The 18,187-nt window shown below is 42.6% G+C and overlaps 2 protein-coding genes and 1 long non-coding RNA gene across 3 annotated transcripts; 1 reads left to right on the top strand and 2 right to left on the bottom strand.

Annotated features, from left to right (window-relative positions):
• Window positions 1–636: 636 nt before the first annotated feature.
• Window positions 637–14,826, bottom strand: LOC148394499 (uncharacterized). The gene is made up of 2 exons (XR_015859867.1): window positions 14,647–14,826; window positions 637–968 (listed from the first exon to the last, which is right to left on the bottom strand). It is a non-coding gene; the product is annotated as an uncharacterized LOC148394499 (long non-coding RNA).
• Window positions 9,486–12,909, top strand: dlx1a (distal-less homeobox 1a). The gene is made up of 4 exons (XM_088383123.1): window positions 9,486–9,803; window positions 10,609–11,189; window positions 11,298–11,497; window positions 11,911–12,909. The coding sequence occupies exons 2-4, from the start codon at window positions 10,679–10,681 to the stop codon at window positions 12,166–12,168; spliced, it is 969 nt and encodes a 322-aa protein (XP_088239249.1). The 5' UTR covers window positions 9,486–9,803; window positions 10,609–10,678; the 3' UTR covers window positions 12,169–12,909.
• Window positions 14,827–15,798: 972 nt separating the features above from the next.
• Window positions 15,799–18,187, bottom strand: dlx2a (distal-less homeobox 2a). Its single transcript, XM_088383124.1, has 3 exons — window positions 17,723–18,187; window positions 16,922–17,106; window positions 15,799–16,823 (listed from the first exon to the last, which is right to left on the bottom strand). Exons 1-3 carry the CDS (start codon window positions 18,045–18,047, stop codon window positions 16,473–16,475), a joined length of 861 nt encoding a protein of 286 aa, XP_088239250.1. The 5' UTR covers window positions 18,048–18,187; the 3' UTR covers window positions 15,799–16,472.

Genomic DNA, 18,187 nt, shown 5'->3' with positions numbered 1-18,187 from the left:
CCGAAAGCGACTCTGGGCTGGCTTTCTCTCAAGACCCCAGGGAGAGGGAGGGGTGGCCTACAGCAGAAATGGGAACTTGTGACGACAGGTTTCTCCTTTAACTGAGGACTTGTCGCTCTTGTGTAATAATCTTAGTTTCTCGTGAATTACAAGAAGTGATAAAAATGTGAGGCTAGAGGGCAAACAAGCAGGAAACAAGCCTTTTTTATACAAGGCCCTTAAGTAAATGAAGTGGAAGAGTGATTTATTTTTACTCTTCTTGACAACATCCCTAAATAGCCTGTAATTTTTTTCTCTCAACTGCACCAGAATGCTTACAGTGTGTTTGTATGTCCCATTTGCTGGAAGAGAAGAACTGCTCAGTAAAGATTAAGCACACACCAACATCTAGATTGGAAACACGTACGCACTGTTACAATACGTGTCACTCACAATCCGACAGCAACACGTGTGTGAAGCTCACCCGCAGTTACTACGCTCCAGTTTACTAAATAAATACGCACACAGACACGCCATGACGTTGGCCAGATGCTCTTTGCTAATTAAGGCCAAGTATTCCCCGTTGTCCAGGTCGTTGAGAAACCTTAAGTGCACTGCTGGCAAAGCTACGGAGGCTGATTAGGGCGGAGTCATACATTATTATGCAGCAATAATATTTTTAATTAGAGCAGTAGAACTTCCCAAGACAATAAAAAGTTAAAATGTGCGACTTGGTGGGTGAATCAAGTCAAGTTTTTTTTGGGGGGGATAAAAATTAGTCTTGAGGATTTAATAGGAAATTGCAGCTCTCCCAGGCTGCAGCAGGTCTTGGAGTCCTGGCTCCTGTCCAGAGTCTGGTGCTGTGATGGGGAGGGTCACGCTTGTGTCTGACCCCGAGGCCTTCATGCTTGATGTTGTTATTATTAGAGCACATTGGCCCCCGGGCAGCCGGTCCCCTAAACAGGGAAGACTCTGGAGAGACTCTGGACCTGGAAAACAGCTGTGTGGGTTAGAGGCTGCGGGGGCCCCTTTGCACCCTGTGCCCCCCCACCCCCCTTTTCAGTGATCCCCCGAGAACCACTCTGTACTGGCCAGGCAGGAGGTGCCTCTGTTTGATTTTACATACAAACCGCACTCACCTGGACCGAGGCATGGGTCATTTAAAAAAAAAAAAAAGGCTACTTGTTACATTTTCTGCAGATATGATTGTATTTTAGGAGGTTAAAAGTCTTCATCTGTCTCTACCGTCTTGTCTACCTATCCTTGGCATTTCTGCGAGGGTGGGGGAGGGGTTAGTGGGTGGCTTCGAACTGTGTAAATAGCGCTGAAAATTGCATGTGGCCTTTGACTGTCTCTATAATTGCGAGTCTCTTGCAGTATTTTGCTTGGCAGCTTGAGAGGTTAACCCCTGAGGGTTAGAGGCCTGGAGCTCTCTGTCTAACTGGCAGAGGGGCTTCTCAAAGACTCGCTTGTTCACCTCCGAGCCTGGGCAAGGCGAAGCATTCATTGATTATCTTGTGGATGACAACGAGAGAGCCCAGGCACCTACCGCTTTTTTTTGTCACCTCTGCCGGAAAGTTTCGCCCATATTGTAATCCCATCTAAAAATTAGGAACAGGTACACCTGCAGAATCTCATTAGCTGACTTAATTTAACAAGTAGTCATTGCAGTACTTTCCATAAGTGGACTTAAGGGAGGAAGTCGCTTAGTCTCTGCGGCGCTCTACTGTTGTCGGCATGGATAACGGCCTCTCCAGCTCGGGTCGGTGGCGAGGCTCCCTGCAGCTGCTGTCTGCGAGGCTGATTAGTGCGTGGTGATGAGAGCATGATGGCAGGGGAGCCCCCAGCACACACACACACATACACACACTGAAGGGGTTAAGCAGTTGGTTAGGGAGAGACCTGCTCTGTGTCCAAGATGTTGTGTGCCGTGGCACGTTGGTGTGTTGTTACACTGCATGAGGCCTCGTCTCCACTTGATTGGGCCTGCAAGATCACAGCCACCCCCCCCCCCCTTCATCCGTTCTCTTTCTCTGCCAACCCTCCTCCCCGAGGGTTTCTTTCGCCACATCCTCCCTGCTGATTATCACCACTACCAGAGCTGACTCTTGCACTCCAGCTGCTGTCCACACTTTGGCTCTGGGGCTAATTCGACAATGCTTGCATGGTGGGAGCAAAGTTTTTCAGAGGGGGCCATTTGTACGAACATTCAGTGCTAATACCATGGTGTTTCTTTTTTTTTTTTTTTTATCTGCCCACCAGCAACACTCACCGCATGCCTTTAAGTCAGACTCTCCCTAGTGTCACATGTAAACAATAACCAGAGCTACAAGTGTTAAAAACCGAGAACAAGGTCGCAGTCTTGCAAAGACGGTGGGGCGGACCAACATGTGTTGCTCTCCGCAGGTGTTTCCTCTGAGCAAGAACAGGACGGGGGTGCAGCTTTCACTGGCCCTAATGTATTTAAAATATCTTAAATTATAATAATTATTAAGACATTCTAGCCTGAGCGTACCCTTATCAAAGTTTTATCAGGATGCAGGCATACGTGATGTTCTTTCAGTCTCAGCTTCAAGATTGAACTTGGGGCATAATTTTCTATTAAATTCCTTTGGGTATAATTTAAGTCTTTGTCTGATAAAAGCAAGAAGGGATGATTCGCGCCGTTGCTACAGAAACATTCATTTGTCCTTGTGAAGCTGGAAGAGAAAAATAATAATTGATTGTCGTCGGAGATATGGAGCACATGGAGTCAGAAGTGCCGCGTGCACTCGAGTTTTTAGTGACTCATACTCAAAGTTATATGACATTATAACTGAAAAAAAAAATTGGGTCAAATTCAGAAAATTGTTTACGGAGCATTTTAATTGTCTTATGGCGATACTCCGACAAAACTTGATTCTAATTTCCATTTGGAGGTTGACTGGCGTCCCGAGAGATTGTACTTGGTGAGTTGCTTTCAATCACACGATTCTCCGATTCGGTCAAACTTTGTCCGACTCATTTTTGTCTCGCTGCAGATATCAAACATGCTGCTTGGTCACTTGCCTGCAAGCTCTGGAGTGGAACGTTTTCTCAGTCGGTGTGCGAGGTGAGTGTTGATGGGCAGGAATTCTGTGTTAGCCCGGGGAAGGAGGGAGGCGAGGGGGGGGTCTAGTGTCTCTCTGTCACACAAGTGAGACAAGAAGTGCGCCCACCACCCCCATCTGTGTTAAAAGGCCGTATTGTTGAGCACATCTTCATGTAGACTTTTTTTTCCCCCCTGCAGTCTTGCTGAGCTCACACTGTGATGACAGCGGCCGTGTCCGTGGAGTTTAAAGTTTCAAATTGAGCACAAACTTGCATTGTGTCTGTTATGCATGTGTGGGTTCATCCGTTAACAATTTTTAATCCCTACCGGTGGCACACACGGAGTCAGATGGTAACAATTGATTTGATCACATTTCGGCCTCCTGCAGAGAATTCAATTATGGCGTTAGGAGCAGTCGTGGAATGTGAAGCTTCCGTCACGCCAGGTGTTGTGTATTGCTATTATGAATACCTGTGACCTAAATCCAACGGAGTTAAACTGATTCTTTTGTTATTGGAGATTAGCCGAGATAGGCTTTATTTCACAGGATTAGTATTTATAATCTGATATGATCTTTGAAAAATGATACATTTCTAGCCGTCTATTTTCTGAAGGTCTTGAGAAAAATCCATCTTTGTTTTTGGAGTGTTTATTATAACGAAATTACAGTACTACTGTGCAAATGTGTGGTTTTTTTAGCAATGTGTAAATCAATCGTCACTCAGTAGAGCACTGACCTCTGCCAAGGCCAATTAACAAAATCGCAACAAGCAGTTATGACGCACCATGTTAGTATGTTAGTCAACCGTTTGTTAATTTATTGAGACAGAAAGTGGCATTGATGCCAGCGTGTCTCAAACAATGCAAGTACTGAAGTATTCCAGATCCTGGACAAGCTTCTAAATTCTCTCTTGGCCCAAGTTCTTGAGTGTTGCATTTGAATTTGAACGTGATTTTGTTCAGGCAGGGTTTGTTTGAAATTCCCAATCAGGCCACGTGTTTATTTTTGACTCAGGCTTCCTGTTGCTCAGATGCTATCAGCAGAGATTTAAACATGGCTACTTGTGTAGCTGTGTCTTGAAGTCACAGTCAGGAATAATTACTTGTTTGTTGATGTTAGTGTGAACACAACTTAAAGAATCTGAGTTTTTTGATCTGGTATAGCAGCTAAGTGCTATTGAAGATGTTATTTTGAAGATGCAGAAAAGTATCTTTGATTGTGTTCCAGCACCAGTAGAAATGGCGTCACTGAGAAATGGCGTATAACATCACTCTGAGGAAACAAAAAAGAAGACACTCACTAAAGCGGCCTTACTTAAATCATTTGTTGCTCCCAGTTGAAGCTAACTGTCAATTTGGCTTAAGACAAAAGCCAATCGCAAATTTAAACAGCAAAAGTAAACCATATTAGTTCATCGAAGAAAAATCAGCTAGCTTAATGCTAACATACGGTATCATGTGAATGTTGTGGTCTTTATAAACCTTAAAACAACTGCTACTTAAAACACATGGAGCATTATTTCTAGGACAGTGTTTTGCAGTTAGGCCCCACACAAAATATAGCAGTCCATCCAATAAATGGATTCTACGACATCCCCAACATGACCATTGGACAAGTGCGCACACAAGGGAGACAGTTCAAGTGCACACATGAATAATTCACCCAGGTCAGACTTTCATCCTCTTATTCTGCCTCTCAGACCGCCAGCCGTGTCAGCAAAGGCAGAAGATTGAAAAGGACGGACGCATGACGGGCTGTTTACCCCGGCAGCTGGTTAGCCGCCGCTTAACCGCCCCCCCCCTCGGTCGCTTTTCAATTCCAGCCGGACCTCGGGCCCGACTCCTGACTGGGAGGCTGGAATATTGTGCGTGGTGGGGATCAATGCGTCCTGAGTGAAATGTCAACTGTGCCGCTGTGATGCGTCAGGCTGTGAGGGACTTGTAATTGCTATTGATCCGCCTGTGTGCTTAACGCAGGGCTGGCCCCGCCACGACGCGAGGCAGCTGCAGAGGAAGACGTATGCATCAGATGAGATAAAACGGAGAAAATAGAAAAGAAAGAGCTCGCCGTTTTTGTTCCCCTCCTTGCATCCCTCCCTCTCTGGCAGCAGATTGATCTTCCTCTTCCTGCTGATTTTAGCCGGGGCCTGTCATTATCGTACTCTGTCATTAGGGGCTCCATTGACAGCCCTGCTCTGTCTGTATCACTCTATTGAGACAGCCACACTTTTCCCGGCAGTGTTCTCTACTTTTATTAAAATCTCTGACAGCCTGGGTTTAGCTTTCTCTATAGCGCCGCTACTGCTGCTATGTAATTGAAAGTGGCGTCCACCAGTGTCCCTGGCTGGTAATATCAGCTAAGTCTTGCTGGTTTGACTGGTTTATACCATACCAATTGGTCAAATTTTGGGGAATCTTCGTGTTTGTCATGAAAGCAAGTCTTACAAGAGTGTGGTGGCCATTGGGAATTTAGGGAAGATTCCCGAATGGCCGCCACAGACATGGTCAATAGGTGGCAGTGATGTCACTGACTTATCTTTGGGTATTTACAATTTCTTTCTTAGCCCAACCATTTTGTTGTCTATTGCTCTAGTTTCTTTCATTTTATTTTTTTATACGCTCAATGTTTGTGCAATAACGCTGATTAATTTTCCCTCCTCCCTGCTTATTCTAATTCATTATTTCAAGCAGATAACTTTGGTCTGTCAAGCTGCCCTTGTCATGTCTGATGGAAATTTTTGTTTTCAGCCAAATTTTAATTCATATCATAGTTTTTTTTTAAGGACTGAGAAGGCTGATAGTTGCAAAAATTTCGCATTTAAACGTATACCTACTCTCACCGTTTTAATGCACTCTGCGATATAGAAAAAAAACACGTTCCGACATAAAGAAAAAAGGTTTCAAATGATTCTTCAAGCTGTCTGCCAGGCGTGGAAAGGACATGTCAGTCCTCTTGCCAGGGAGAGAGGGTAATTATCCTTTTCCTGTCAGAGAACAACAAATGATAGCCAAGGATGAAGATGGGGGGGTGCATTTTCAGAGGCTGAAATTTTTCAAAAGGAATTTAATTTTCAGGCAGCTGCATATGTACCTTTCTGCTTTTACCCCATTTGTTTTTTTCTCCCATTGAACCATTTTTTTTTATCCATTCACACGAGCTATTTGTTTGTGTCTGTGAGCTTCTGAGGGTGCATTTAACTGCCCCCCATCCCTATTTATAGGCCCTACTTTCTTGCAGTCATCTTCCACCCCCTCTTCTTTTCTGTTGTGACCATTTCAAGCGATTATACATTGTCTGAGTAATTTCCCTTTCAGCATCTGTTTTTTTTTACCTTGCACATAAAGAAGTGAATGGAGGGAAAATTATCACAATTACTCATATAATTGAGCCGCCTTTGTAGCAAGTGCAGCTTCGGCAGACCTCCCTTTTTTTTTTCCATCAGCCAAAATGGTTTCATTATATGGGTTTTTCATATTCCCTGACACAGGGCTCCGCTGAGGGTCTGCCGCGTGGATGAGATGCAGAATGAACAGAGCGCATCATTAAGGTCACAGTATGAATAATTATACCCGGCTATGGAAAGAGCATGGACGGCCTCTTTTTCTCCTCCCCTCCCTGCCCCGCCTGAGTACAAATGCAACATCCATGCCTTTTAGTCACAAAGAACTTTGTTTCAAATGGTGCTTCCACCTTCTACTTATACAAAGACGAGAGGGGGAGAGCAAGACTTGTATCAACATGACAATTTTCCGTCATTAGGCCTAATGACAGGCACAGACTGTGGGGATCAAGGGGAGCAGCCAAAGGAGAGGCGCATTCAGGTGTTGGCTGAGTGCTGACCTCCTTCCTGTCTTTGTTGCAGACTTAACTCGGAACAAAAAGTAAAATGAGGGACTTGGGGACTAAAGGCGCTGCAGCCGCAGCTGAATGTCAAGCAGGCCGGCCCTCCGCGGACAAATGGCTTAATTGGCAAATTTGCATGTCGGTTCATTTGCGGGCAGCTAATTCAATAAGAGCTCTTTTTTTTTTCTTCTCGTTTGCATTCTAACCTGAAACGTCCAAAAAAATGCCCCAGCTGTTAACTTGAAGACAAAGTGGGCTCGATGTCTTGTTTCATTTTACAGTTAAGTTGAATTAAGTCAAAAGCTATATTTTTCAAATTCCTTCCTCGCCCGGACTTGGCTGGGGTAATTGGTCATTTTGCAGCCCATTTCAAGCGGCTGGGATGCTGGCCTGACCCCTGCTGCTGCTGTAATGGGGGGGGCATTTCTCCCGGTTCGCTGAAGGCCTTTGCACACTCTGACCTGTGAATACAGTTGCTTGGAATACGACAAAAATAAATGGAATATGGATTTTATATCTAGTTGCATTTTAATAATAAGGTGAGAAACTCCAGGTTAACAAAGATCCATTCAGCTTTTTGTCTGTGCTGAATAATACAAAGCCGTATTGTAATGGATAATAAAATGGTATCAGGTAATTTGAGTCTAATGGACTTGAGTTTCCTGTGATCTCAATTATATTATTATATTATATATACAGTCATATTTTTTTATCTGTTCCAGATAGAAAACGTTATGAAATACCAAAATTGTGCAATCTCACCTACACTTTGTTGAAAAGAAAAAAGACATCAAGTCAAAATACTAACTTTATATGCTGTTTTGTAGCACTTCTGTATAACTCCCAATCAGTCTTGATCATTTTTTTTACACCTTCGAGTCAAAATAAAAAAATTCAATTAAGTACACAAGAAAATGTTTTGTTTTTTTGATAAGAAAAAAAAATCTATCGTGAATTTTATTTGGTCCTCATAACAATCATTCAGCAATCCAATTCCTCTTTTTTTTTCTGTCTGATGTAGGCACAAAGCAAATCAATTTCACATTTTGCCGCCACATTGAACATGAAAATAGACACTGAATCCAGTTAATTGTGTTGCATCTACTTTGGCTCACTGGTGCCTGAAATTACAGGATGGGAGCAAAACGACTGGATTAACAAAAAGCAAAAAATAAAAATGCTATTATTCCATTTGTTTAACCCACTTGGAGAATGAAATAAAAAGAAAAGCCATCATGTGGAATAATCATGGGAAAAATGTGCTTCAATCCAAATAATACAGTTCAATTCAATTACAAAATAAGCAGTGAATAAACGAGCCTGTTTGAACGAGGGGAGGAAAAGCTTGCAGTAATTAATCACACGCTTGGCAGGGAGCTGTGTAGCCTGTTGGTCAGAATACTATTTAGTGGCTGTTCAAATGTGGCTTTGGAGGGAAGGTGGTTAAGGGCAAAAGGGAGGCGGGGTAGGTGGGTTTGGGGTGGGGGGACTCCATCATTGCATTCAAATGAAGTCTGTGACATCTTGGCCTCTCCTCTCTCTCTCTCTCTCTCCTTCCAGCACCTCCACCTCTCATGCCTCTCTCTCCTCAGGTGAAGAGCGGCAGGTGTTAAAGCCCCTTCAGCCGCCGAGCTACTTCATTTCTAATGAATCCTGCCCCTAGCCACGTGTAGAGGACTTTTTTTTTCTTGTTAATCACACTGGTGGTCAGTTAGTTCATGTCTTAAAATATTTTAAAATAAAAGTACAGAAAGCGTTTGAACTAAGGTTTAGGATACATTTGCCAAAATCATCTGTAAATTCTATATTTTTAAGCTAAAATATCCTTTTGAGATCCAAAATTTAAACATTTGCTGTTGTACAAAAAATACCCCAAAAATGTTTTTTTTTTATTAAAATGCCACTTTATATGATAATGTTATCTTTATTGGTTCCACAGTCGTAAAATCTGATCATTTACATTTCTGAAGAGGTAAAAAAAAATGTTTCAGATGTTTTAATAATATTGTTGATTGATTTTTTTAGACTAATTGGTCAAATGTAACTGAAATCGAAAGTCTGTATAAAGGCGCTTCTAATGATCATTTCTGTGACATCGCCCACTATTGGCCTGGCGTACGATATTGCAAGGTTTTCAGTCTTTAAATGTAACAAAAAATATATATTTTCACAAAACGGGTTGTTTGTAGGGATTGAAAGTCCACTGACAACTAAATTCCTTCTCTTGTGAAAAAAAAACTCTTCTCGTGGGGGAAAAAAAAGTCTTCATTACCCTTCTTATCATTAGTGTCACTACTTTATTATTTCACATTTGCTTGCACTCTGTTGTGCGAGCAGCTCCAGTTCGTGGATACTGTAATCGCGGGAAAAATAATGACAGTTATCAGTCGCACCCACCAAGTGCCCATAAAAATCTGTCCTCTGTTCTGGAAGATGATAATTATCGGCTGTACTGTCATTATCATTGTTGATAGAGCAAGTCTTGAAGCATTTCACCCCCTAAAGTAATAATCCCAGAGAAATCACTTCAAATTGGCCTATTTTAGGGAGAGGGGGTGGGCAGCAAGGGGACCAGTTTTGGTTATATTTGAGAGAATCTTCAAGTTCAGGCAGCACACTGGCATCTGTGCACATCAGGCTCGCCACTCGCATTTGTAACTTGCCGCTGCTTTATTTCAATGCAATTATGTAATTGGGCTGCTAATGACAGCGAGGGAATTTAACTGGCTTTGATGAGTTGTTCAGGTGGAGATGGAGGCAGTCGGCTGCCGCTGCATCAGCTCCGTGCAGCCTGCACGACAAGTCCGGAATGAAGAACCGAACTCCTGGCGGATACTTTTTGCTCCTTCGCATGCAAACAAACGCAGACTACACGTGTGGCTTCATCTGCAGCTTCTTCTGAGCTCCACGGTAAATTCTTAATATTAATAACCTGAGTGCGTTTTTTTTTTTTTTACGTGTAATCCTGTATTTTGTGTTTTAGCCAATAGTCAATTTGATTAAATCAGATTATCAGGGATAATTGCTCATGTTGTGGAAGGCTGGCCGCAACCCCTCCCACACACACACGCAAAAAAAACGACAGATGAAAGAAGCGTTTAAATATGAAGCAGGATTAACACGCGAATTCATGTCAGGATGTTGTGTTAAAATATAACAAAAATAATAATAAATGATGTAGAAACGCATTAATACATTAAATTCATACTGTTTCACCTTTATGCTTGTGCGAGTGTAACAGACCCCGAGCCATTGCAAGTGACTAATTACCGGCCTACTTATGAAAATTGAACTCTGCGTTATGCTAATACGGCACATTGGGAGCATTAATTACAATGACATTCATTAAAGCGGTCAGCAGCTTTAACAAGCTTGAACTTTATTTTTTTCTCTTTACTGTTATGATTCGTAGAATAGCACATTTTTTTCTGTATATTACGAGCTCACATCAGTTATTGCTATTATTAATATTGTGAAGTCGTTTGAAAAAATTAAGAATAATTATGTTTGACATTTTTCCTCACAATAAGAATACGTGCGTGTTATGAATCGGGTTACAATAACAGCGTTACGTCATCCGCTGGTCTGACCTTAATCCAATTTGTATACAAATATCATTAATCCCAATTCTAATGTGAAAGTGATAATTGTCATTTGTGCTGCTGATGACGGAGATTTGAAGCCCTGAGGTTGTGTGCTCGTCTTCCTCGCTCAGGTCGCTCGAAGGCAGCCGGGCCAATGGGCTCGCCTCTCAGAGCCAATGAACCAATCAGCGGCCGCCTTGGATGAATATTCATGAGTACCAGATTCAAACCTTTGGGGGAGTTTATCTCGATCCGCAGCATCATACCTGGGACTTTTCACGGGAACAAACTGCATTTTCTTATGAATGGAAGGAGAAAAAAGCGGTTCGACTTAAATTGGGAGCCCTCCCGGTTTGGACTCAAACAACAAAAGCAGGAGGAGGACGAGAGCCGCCGGAAGAGATGACAATGACAGCGATCCCAGAAAGTCTTAACAGTCCCGCCTCAGGAAAAAGCGTTTTCATGGAGTTCGGGCCCGCCGGTCAGCAAATGTCTCCGTCCTCCATGTCCCACGGACACTACCCCGTGCACTGTTTACATTCTGCAGGCCACGGACAGCACGACAGCTACAGCCCGGCCCCGAACTTCCCCCGAACCATAGCCTATCCTTATATCAACTCTGTGGGAAGCCATTCCAACAGTCCGTACCTCAGCTCGGTTCAAACGTACCAGAACAGCTCGGCCCTGCCTCAGACCCGCTTAGAAGAGCCAGGTAAGCGCGTCGAAAAACGGATCCTATTGCGTAACCGATGTTTGCAATTGCGATGCTAATTATAGTCCGGTTTCCCACCCACGTGCATTCATTAATTTTTCATTTCAGCACCAGAAAGTGCCAAGAACGCTGTGGTGGAGGGAGGAGAAGTCCGATTCAACGGCAAAGGGAAAAAGATCCGCAAACCAAGGACCATCTACTCCAGTTTACAACTTCAAGCTCTCAACAGGAGATTCCAGCAAACGCAATATTTGGCCTTACCGGAGAGAGCCGAGCTCGCCGCGTCTCTGGGCCTCACTCAGACACAGGCAAGTATTCTATTCTATTTTTATTTGTTTTACGCATTTTATTTTCACGATATTTTAGTCGCCTCGCATTTATCGGCGTGCTTTTGCTTCCATACTTCTTGACCGATTCTTAATTGCGATGCATGTTACAAATATTCACGCAATGCAATTATACTATTATTGTTCTAATGACCACAATTAAGTTTAATTGCGTATTTTTTATTCCACTATTCAGACACGTTTTCTCCAGAAACTAGTGTTTTATTTTATTTTCACTTAGCTTTGTATAGTTCCCGTTTTCTGATGACAGTTGTTTTAATTTCCCGTCTCACTTTGTTTATTTATTTTTTGCGGGTGTGTGACGTTCTCCGCGCGTCTAAGTAGCAACGCCCATTTTCTCACGCTGCTGCTCTCTTTTCGGAACCTTCGCGCAGGTGAAGATTTGGTTCCAAAATAAAAGGTCCAAGTTCAAGAAACTGATGAAGCAAGGCGGTGGCACTATTGACACTAACGCCTTGGCCACAGGCCGCGGACTCTCTAGCGGGTCTCCCACGCTGGCGCCCGCCTGGAGCTCGCCGATCGGTGGGAAGACGTCAGTGGGCGCCACCACGGGATCCTATATCCCAGCCTACACGTCGTGGTACGCCGGTACACACCAGGAGTCTATGCAACAATCCTCCCAGCTCATGTGAACTCACGTCGGCCATGCACGCCACGCCACGGCGCGGGGACCCGGAAAGCTTGAGCTCGGAGCGTGGGCGTTTGCTCCCCCCTCACGAGTGGTGGGCGCCTCATTCCGGAACCAGATGAAGATGACGCTAAGAAACTTGAAAGAGATGACCTCCACGTATGAAATCTTTCACAAGCGCTTTTTTTGGGGCTGCTCTTTATTTTTGAAAATCACATTTGAGAGAAATGTCATTGTTTATTTATGATGACATCACTTTTCATTCATCACAAGGCCAATCATAAGTATTTCTTGAACCAAATTATATCGATAAATATACCTGTTATCATTCAGAGCATATTGTATGAACTTGTTTATTATTTAAGTTAAATTATTGGGATTTTTTTACTTCTTCAATTGAAGCCAGTCTTGTGTTCTATTTGTGTGTTTAAATTGAGAAAACAACATTCTGTTGTTCATGCTGCACTATACGCGAGCAAAAGCTTTTCAAGTTATGTGAAGAGGTGAAAAAGAAATACCCACAGGACTAGCAGCTCATTTCTCACTGTGTTTTATAGATAAACCCAAATTGTTTTGTGCTCTACTGGCTGTGAAAGGTTTTTAGGCTTGCTGTAATTCGTCCACATGTGTTTTAGTCCACAGAAAAAAAATAGTTTTGTATTGATCTCTTTAATTTATTGGCTCTTTATGTACATACTGTGCACATTTTCACAAAGCAGTAAAATGATTTAACTTATGTGAAGAACCGTGTGTGGAGCTGCGCTGTTTTATAGGTGTTGACACAAAGCATCGTGCACATGCATGACAACACTGCAAATGGCTAAAAGATGATTTATGATCATTTTTGGCTTGGAGCCTATTGTGTCGCTGCTGCTGTTGCTGCTGCAGATGTTGTCAGCACACACAAAAAAAAAAGGGGGGGGGGGGGGTTTGCCACGAAAATCTGGATTAATTCAACAACTCGTATTCTTTTAATTTTTTCCTCAAGACAATCGTGGGGTGGGGTGGGGGGGCGTTGCGGGCTTTACTGAATAATTACTCCTGCATGCGCAAGCAGGTGCTGCAAAAAGACGGGGAAAGCAAGGGCCAAAACTATAAGGAAAACCCCCCACGTTGAGCCTTTTTGGGATCCATAGTTTATGAAAATATAATTTTGTAAGCTTTATGTATGATCCAATATTTGCAGTGCCACACTTGGCAGGCAATAAACAGAAAAGTAAAATCCTCCTAACTCCAAATACGCAAGCCATTTCCATCCATTACCATTTGATAAAATACTCAGCCTAACCATTTCGGGTTTAAAATGCATTTTAAGTAGTGTTTTTCAAGCAAAAAATATCAATTGATATTAACACCTTACATATGTTTGAAATAAAATAAACTGGAGCACATGAAAATTTAAATAAAAGAAAAATTTAAAAATAGTGTTGTATAAAAATAAATTTTATTGAGAACTGTATTTAATTTATACATGCATGTATTTTTATATATTTTGGTCAGCGTGTTACAATTACAACACGATTTAATCTTTCATGATATTATTCTGATTTTTATGGTATCATTTTACGTATAGAATCACAATTTTATTAATTATGAAATCATTTATACTATATTATCAAAATCCGATTTGCACATATACGTCTAAATGAAATGCACTAACATAAAAAATAAAATAACTATACTGCATTAAAATAAAATCATATTGCAAAGATACACCGAGTTATATTCTTCCTGTGCGCTTCCTATTTCTTTGTTTCTTTTTCATACATCAAACTCGCATGTCCAAGCAGCGTGCCCACGCCCACCTCGCGAATCCTTGCGTGTTTCTCTCTCCATGCACGAAGCAAGCCCGTGTATTGTTGTGCTGCGCGAAACGTCAATTTGGCCGCTCTTCTTGTGCACCGAGAAAGGCGCAGCTGCTCATCCAAGAGGGTCAGCGTTATTTCGCTGCTTTCTCTTCTTGATTATACCGAGCCGAGCCCATCAAACCCGCCATAATTACAGTCATTTCGCCCTTATTTATTCTAATGCAGTTTCCCATCTCTGGGCTAATTATGAGCAATTTTTCCTTTCTCTCCCTCTTTTGCTCTCTCTCTCTCTCTCTCTCTCTCTCTCTCTCTCTCTCTCTCTCTCTCTCTCTCTCTCTCTCTCTCTCTCTTCTACCTTTTGCTTTGTGGGTTCCTCGAAGAATCTTTCAAGCGCCGATCGGCAGTTATAGAGCCTTGAAATAAATCCTGGTGTAAAATAGAGGAGGGGGAAATGTAGGTGAGCTGCCATATATGCAAGCGGGGTCTTGGCTGGCTGTTTTGGACGTGCAGTGCAAATTGCTTGCAGGTGCAGACTGCATGCAAGCTTGTCAATGCAAGGAGAAGCTTCAATTTGGTATGATATGTATGCAATATACATAATATACATGGCAACTTATCGTAAATAAAAAGGCATTAAAATCTCAAAATGCATGATAGGAAAATGTATAACCCACCTTTAAGCTTTTAAGGATGAATAAGCATCCAAGAGTTCCCCAAAGCGCTTAAATTCCAATTTCAGCTCAAAAATAGAAATAAGGGGAAAAAAATCCGTCACCCGTGCATGTTGAGCTCCAGAGATCCGAATATGACTGGGAAATCTCCTGCTTTATTTCCCCTTTTTATAGCAGATGGGGAGAAAATGCCGATTATTAGCATAAATGTTTACTCCTCATTACGCTGATGACATTGTGCACTCGAGGTCTCTGTAATCTTTGGGTGGGGGGGGAAATTATGAGTAATTTTTGCCGCTGCAAATTTAAAGCAGCAGTTATCCCGCAATTCAGGCTAATTCGGATCTAATTATACTTGAGTCAAGTTACTCTTTGGGCTGAAAACTATATGCATTGATAGTTGCCATTTATTGTGTACATGCAAGTTGGACAATGTTGATGCTCGAGACTGTCTTGGGTAAAAATGACACCCCGTATTAGGAGGCCTGAAATGGTGCCGAATTATGGGAGTAATTGCAGGTTTTCATAATGAGTGGAATTACAGCACAGTGCGAGGACAAATAAGGAAACCGGGAGTGCATGTGGCATTTACAAGTTGCACTTTCAAAAAGGGATGCTCGCTGCATGCAAGCCACAAAATTGGGCATCAAAAATAATGAGGCTCAGTTGTTATCATTTTTTAGGGGCTGTTAGAGTGGGAATAATTTAGGTCAATATCACAACAAAATGTCTGCAGTGGTTAAATGATGCACGTTCACATTTTGTAAAGTGATTTGATGAAACAAGTGATATTCTATTTTCATAATCATATTGACGTCATATTGACATTTCTATCTATCCATCCATCCGTGTCTTTATCTAAACTAAATATCTTATCTAAATGCTTAAATATGTTTTAAAGGCAATATTGGGTTATTAATTTATGTTTTTTTTTGTTATTTTTGTCAATAACATATTGGCACTAATCACTGTAGGCCCTAACACACTTAACTGTGTGTGTGTGTGTGTGTGTGTGTGTGTGTGTGTGTGTGTGTGTGTGTGTGTGTGTGTGTGTGTGTGTGTGTGCGTGCGTGCGTGTGTGTGTGTACAAAACCTTTACTATTTATGTCAGTATAAATAGCAGCAGAACTTTACATGGAAAAGGAGAATGAAGCGTTCACGGGAAACATGTTTATTTAAATAATCATATGAAGCACTGTAAAAAAAACAAATAAATAAGACAAAAACACAATTAAGTTTGATCCAAGTCAATCAGATGAAGGACAATCAGTAGCTTGCGGTGGAAAACGGATGTTTGTACCAATCGCCTTTAAAAATTAAAGTCATGAGTGATCAAAAAGTAATATTTACACAAACGTGGAGATATACAGCTCTACAAGATCATTATTGTGTTTTGTGTTTCCAAATACATATCAGATCTTTTTTTTTGCAGACAATGAAAACCGGTCCAAAAAGATTCTTATTTTTTTGGCTCTTTTTCCCACAACTAAATATCACACAAGATGAGGTCAAGTCGAAAAAGGCACGATACAGTTGACCTTTGCTACATCACTGACGGGCAAGGTTGGAATTTGGCAACATGATAATCAACAAACGGCATGTCAAAAAATAACAAGTCGAGCATAAAAGTGGTCCATTCATCCATTCATTCATTTACCCCTGGACATAAACAAAATAAATAAATACAAAAATAACCGCCAAAATGTGGGTCAATGTGGCGAACGTCCACAGTTTTCCTTCCGCGCGTAAAAGTAGGACCCGCTCAGACGTCCAGAAATGAATGCACGCGTATATTTTTCAACACCAGCGTCACCGGTTGATTTTTTTCTTCAGAATATTGTCCCGGCAGTGATGGCCGGGTTGTGGTGGAGCAGAGCGGGCTGCAGGTGGCTCATTGAGTTCGTGTTGGAGTACCACGAGTAATTGGCCAAAAAAGAGGACGACGAAGAAGAGGAAGAGGAGGAGGAGGGGGCACTGCTGCTGCCGCTGTTGGGCGGACTGCTGCCATTCGGAGGTAACGTGGAGTTACTCATGCCTTGAGTCTGTGGAAAGTCCCATGCGCTGGGCGGGGAGGTGCACGGAGGCGACTCGCTGGCGGGGACATGCTGCTCGGGTGCGATTTCGCCGTTTTTCCACAGCTTCTTGAACTTGGAACGGCGGTTCTGGAACCAAATTTTCACCTATGGAGTAGATGACATGTTATTGCCGCACTGGTTCTGCTCTCCATGGGGATGTGGCGTGTTTTTATTTTGTTTTTTTTTAATGGTCAGGCACCCACCTGTGTCTGCGTGAGGCCCAGGGAGGCAGCCAGCTCGGCCCGCTCGGGCAGCGCCAAGTACTGCGTTTTTTGGAAGCGCCTTTGGAGCGCGGCCAGTTGGAAGCTGGAATAAATGGTTCGAGGTTTCCTGACCTTCTTTGGTTTTCCATTCACCATTCTGATTTCTGGCTCGCTCTCTTCTTTTTCTGCGGGAGGACATTGGAATGTTGTTTGCGGTTTTGGCTCTGGGTCCGTAATTTGGATTCGGGGGAGTATCACTTTTGTTTTTACTATATGGCCGTGTGCGTGCAAGTTATAATTTGACATTGAACATTGTCTTTTAACACAAACCTATTTTTGTTACTTTATTACAATGGGCGTATGCATGCAGGACTTTCCACAGAATCTTTTTGTGGCTATATATTTTTTTCTTTACGGGTGTGCGTGCAAGTATTTTCCACTGAATATTTTGCGTGGACTGAATCAAACCCCCCCCCCCCCCCCCCCGTTATATTACTGCATATAAGCATGAGATAAAATAAAGCAATACATGTTAGAAAATGGTGAAATTTCCACCGTTTCAGCAACTTGTGGATACAAGAAATAAAGGTAGCATGTAGAAGAAAACAAAAATGTGACCATGCAATGCATGCATGTTATTTTTTTATTCGAATTAAATTTTAATTATTTTATTTTTTTACAGTTCTATAAATTTAGGATTAATAAAACAATTTATTTTATTGTTCTATGTATCTGTTGGCGCATACACGTTCTAATTTACGACTGAACAGTGTTTTTAAGTTCAAAGTGTGTGTTCTATACCCGTTTCGGCAGGAGTGGGTGAGGAGCTTGGTCCAAAACTGCCGTAGGCGCCGTAAGACGAGTTGAAGGCCGCCATGTCGTAAGACTTCGAGTTGTACGGTACCGCACCGGCCCCGCTGCCTTGGTACTGGAAAGAACCGAGTGGTCCAAAGGGCGATCCGCCGCACGAGTGTCCGTGCTGCGGGCTGTTGTAATAGCTGCTGTCCGTAGCCGTGGATACCGGCAAGGTGGGCGACTCCTGCGACTTGTGCAAGCTGTGGTAGTTGGTGGAGGTCATCTGGTTGGAGTGCATATCAGTGCTGAGGTTCTCAAAAACTCCTGTCATTTCGAAATGTGCGCAAAGATGCAAACGCGTCCGGAATCTGGTTGTGCTCTTTGTCGAGTGGGGGGAAAAAGCATCCCAGGGTGGGCAAAAAGAGTCTCCCTCCCACGGTGGCCTGTGATTATCTGCCACGATCCGTGGAA

This window comes from Syngnathus floridae, chromosome 8, assembly GCF_059516105.1.
Source record: "Syngnathus floridae isolate MCC-2025c chromosome 8, RoL_Sflo_1.0, whole genome shotgun sequence".
Taxonomy (NCBI): domain Eukaryota; kingdom Metazoa; phylum Chordata; class Actinopteri; order Syngnathiformes; family Syngnathidae; genus Syngnathus; species Syngnathus floridae.
This window is presented reverse-complemented; position numbering and strand designations above follow the sequence as displayed.

Coding starts and splice junctions, on each gene's coding strand:
- dlx1a (XM_088383123.1), top strand. CDS start 10,679: ATGAATATTCATGAGTACCAGATTCAAACCTTTGGGGGAGTTTATCTC. Junction 11,190..11,297: donor GACCCGCTTAGAAGAGCCAG/GTAAGCGCGTCG, acceptor TTTTCATTTCAG/CACCAGAAAGTGCCAAGAAC. Junction 11,498..11,910: donor TGGGCCTCACTCAGACACAG/GCAAGTATTCTA, acceptor ACCTTCGCGCAG/GTGAAGATTTGGTTCCAAAA.
- dlx2a (XM_088383124.1), bottom strand. CDS start 18,047: ATGACAGGAGTTTTTGAGAACCTCAGCACTGATATGCACTCCAACCAG. Junction 17,107..17,722: donor ACCCACTCCTGCCGAAACGG/GTATAGAACACA, acceptor GTCCTCCCGCAG/AAAAAGAAGAGAGCGAGCCA. Junction 16,824..16,921: donor TGGGCCTCACGCAGACACAG/GTGGGTGCCTGA, acceptor TCTACTCCATAG/GTGAAAATTTGGTTCCAGAA.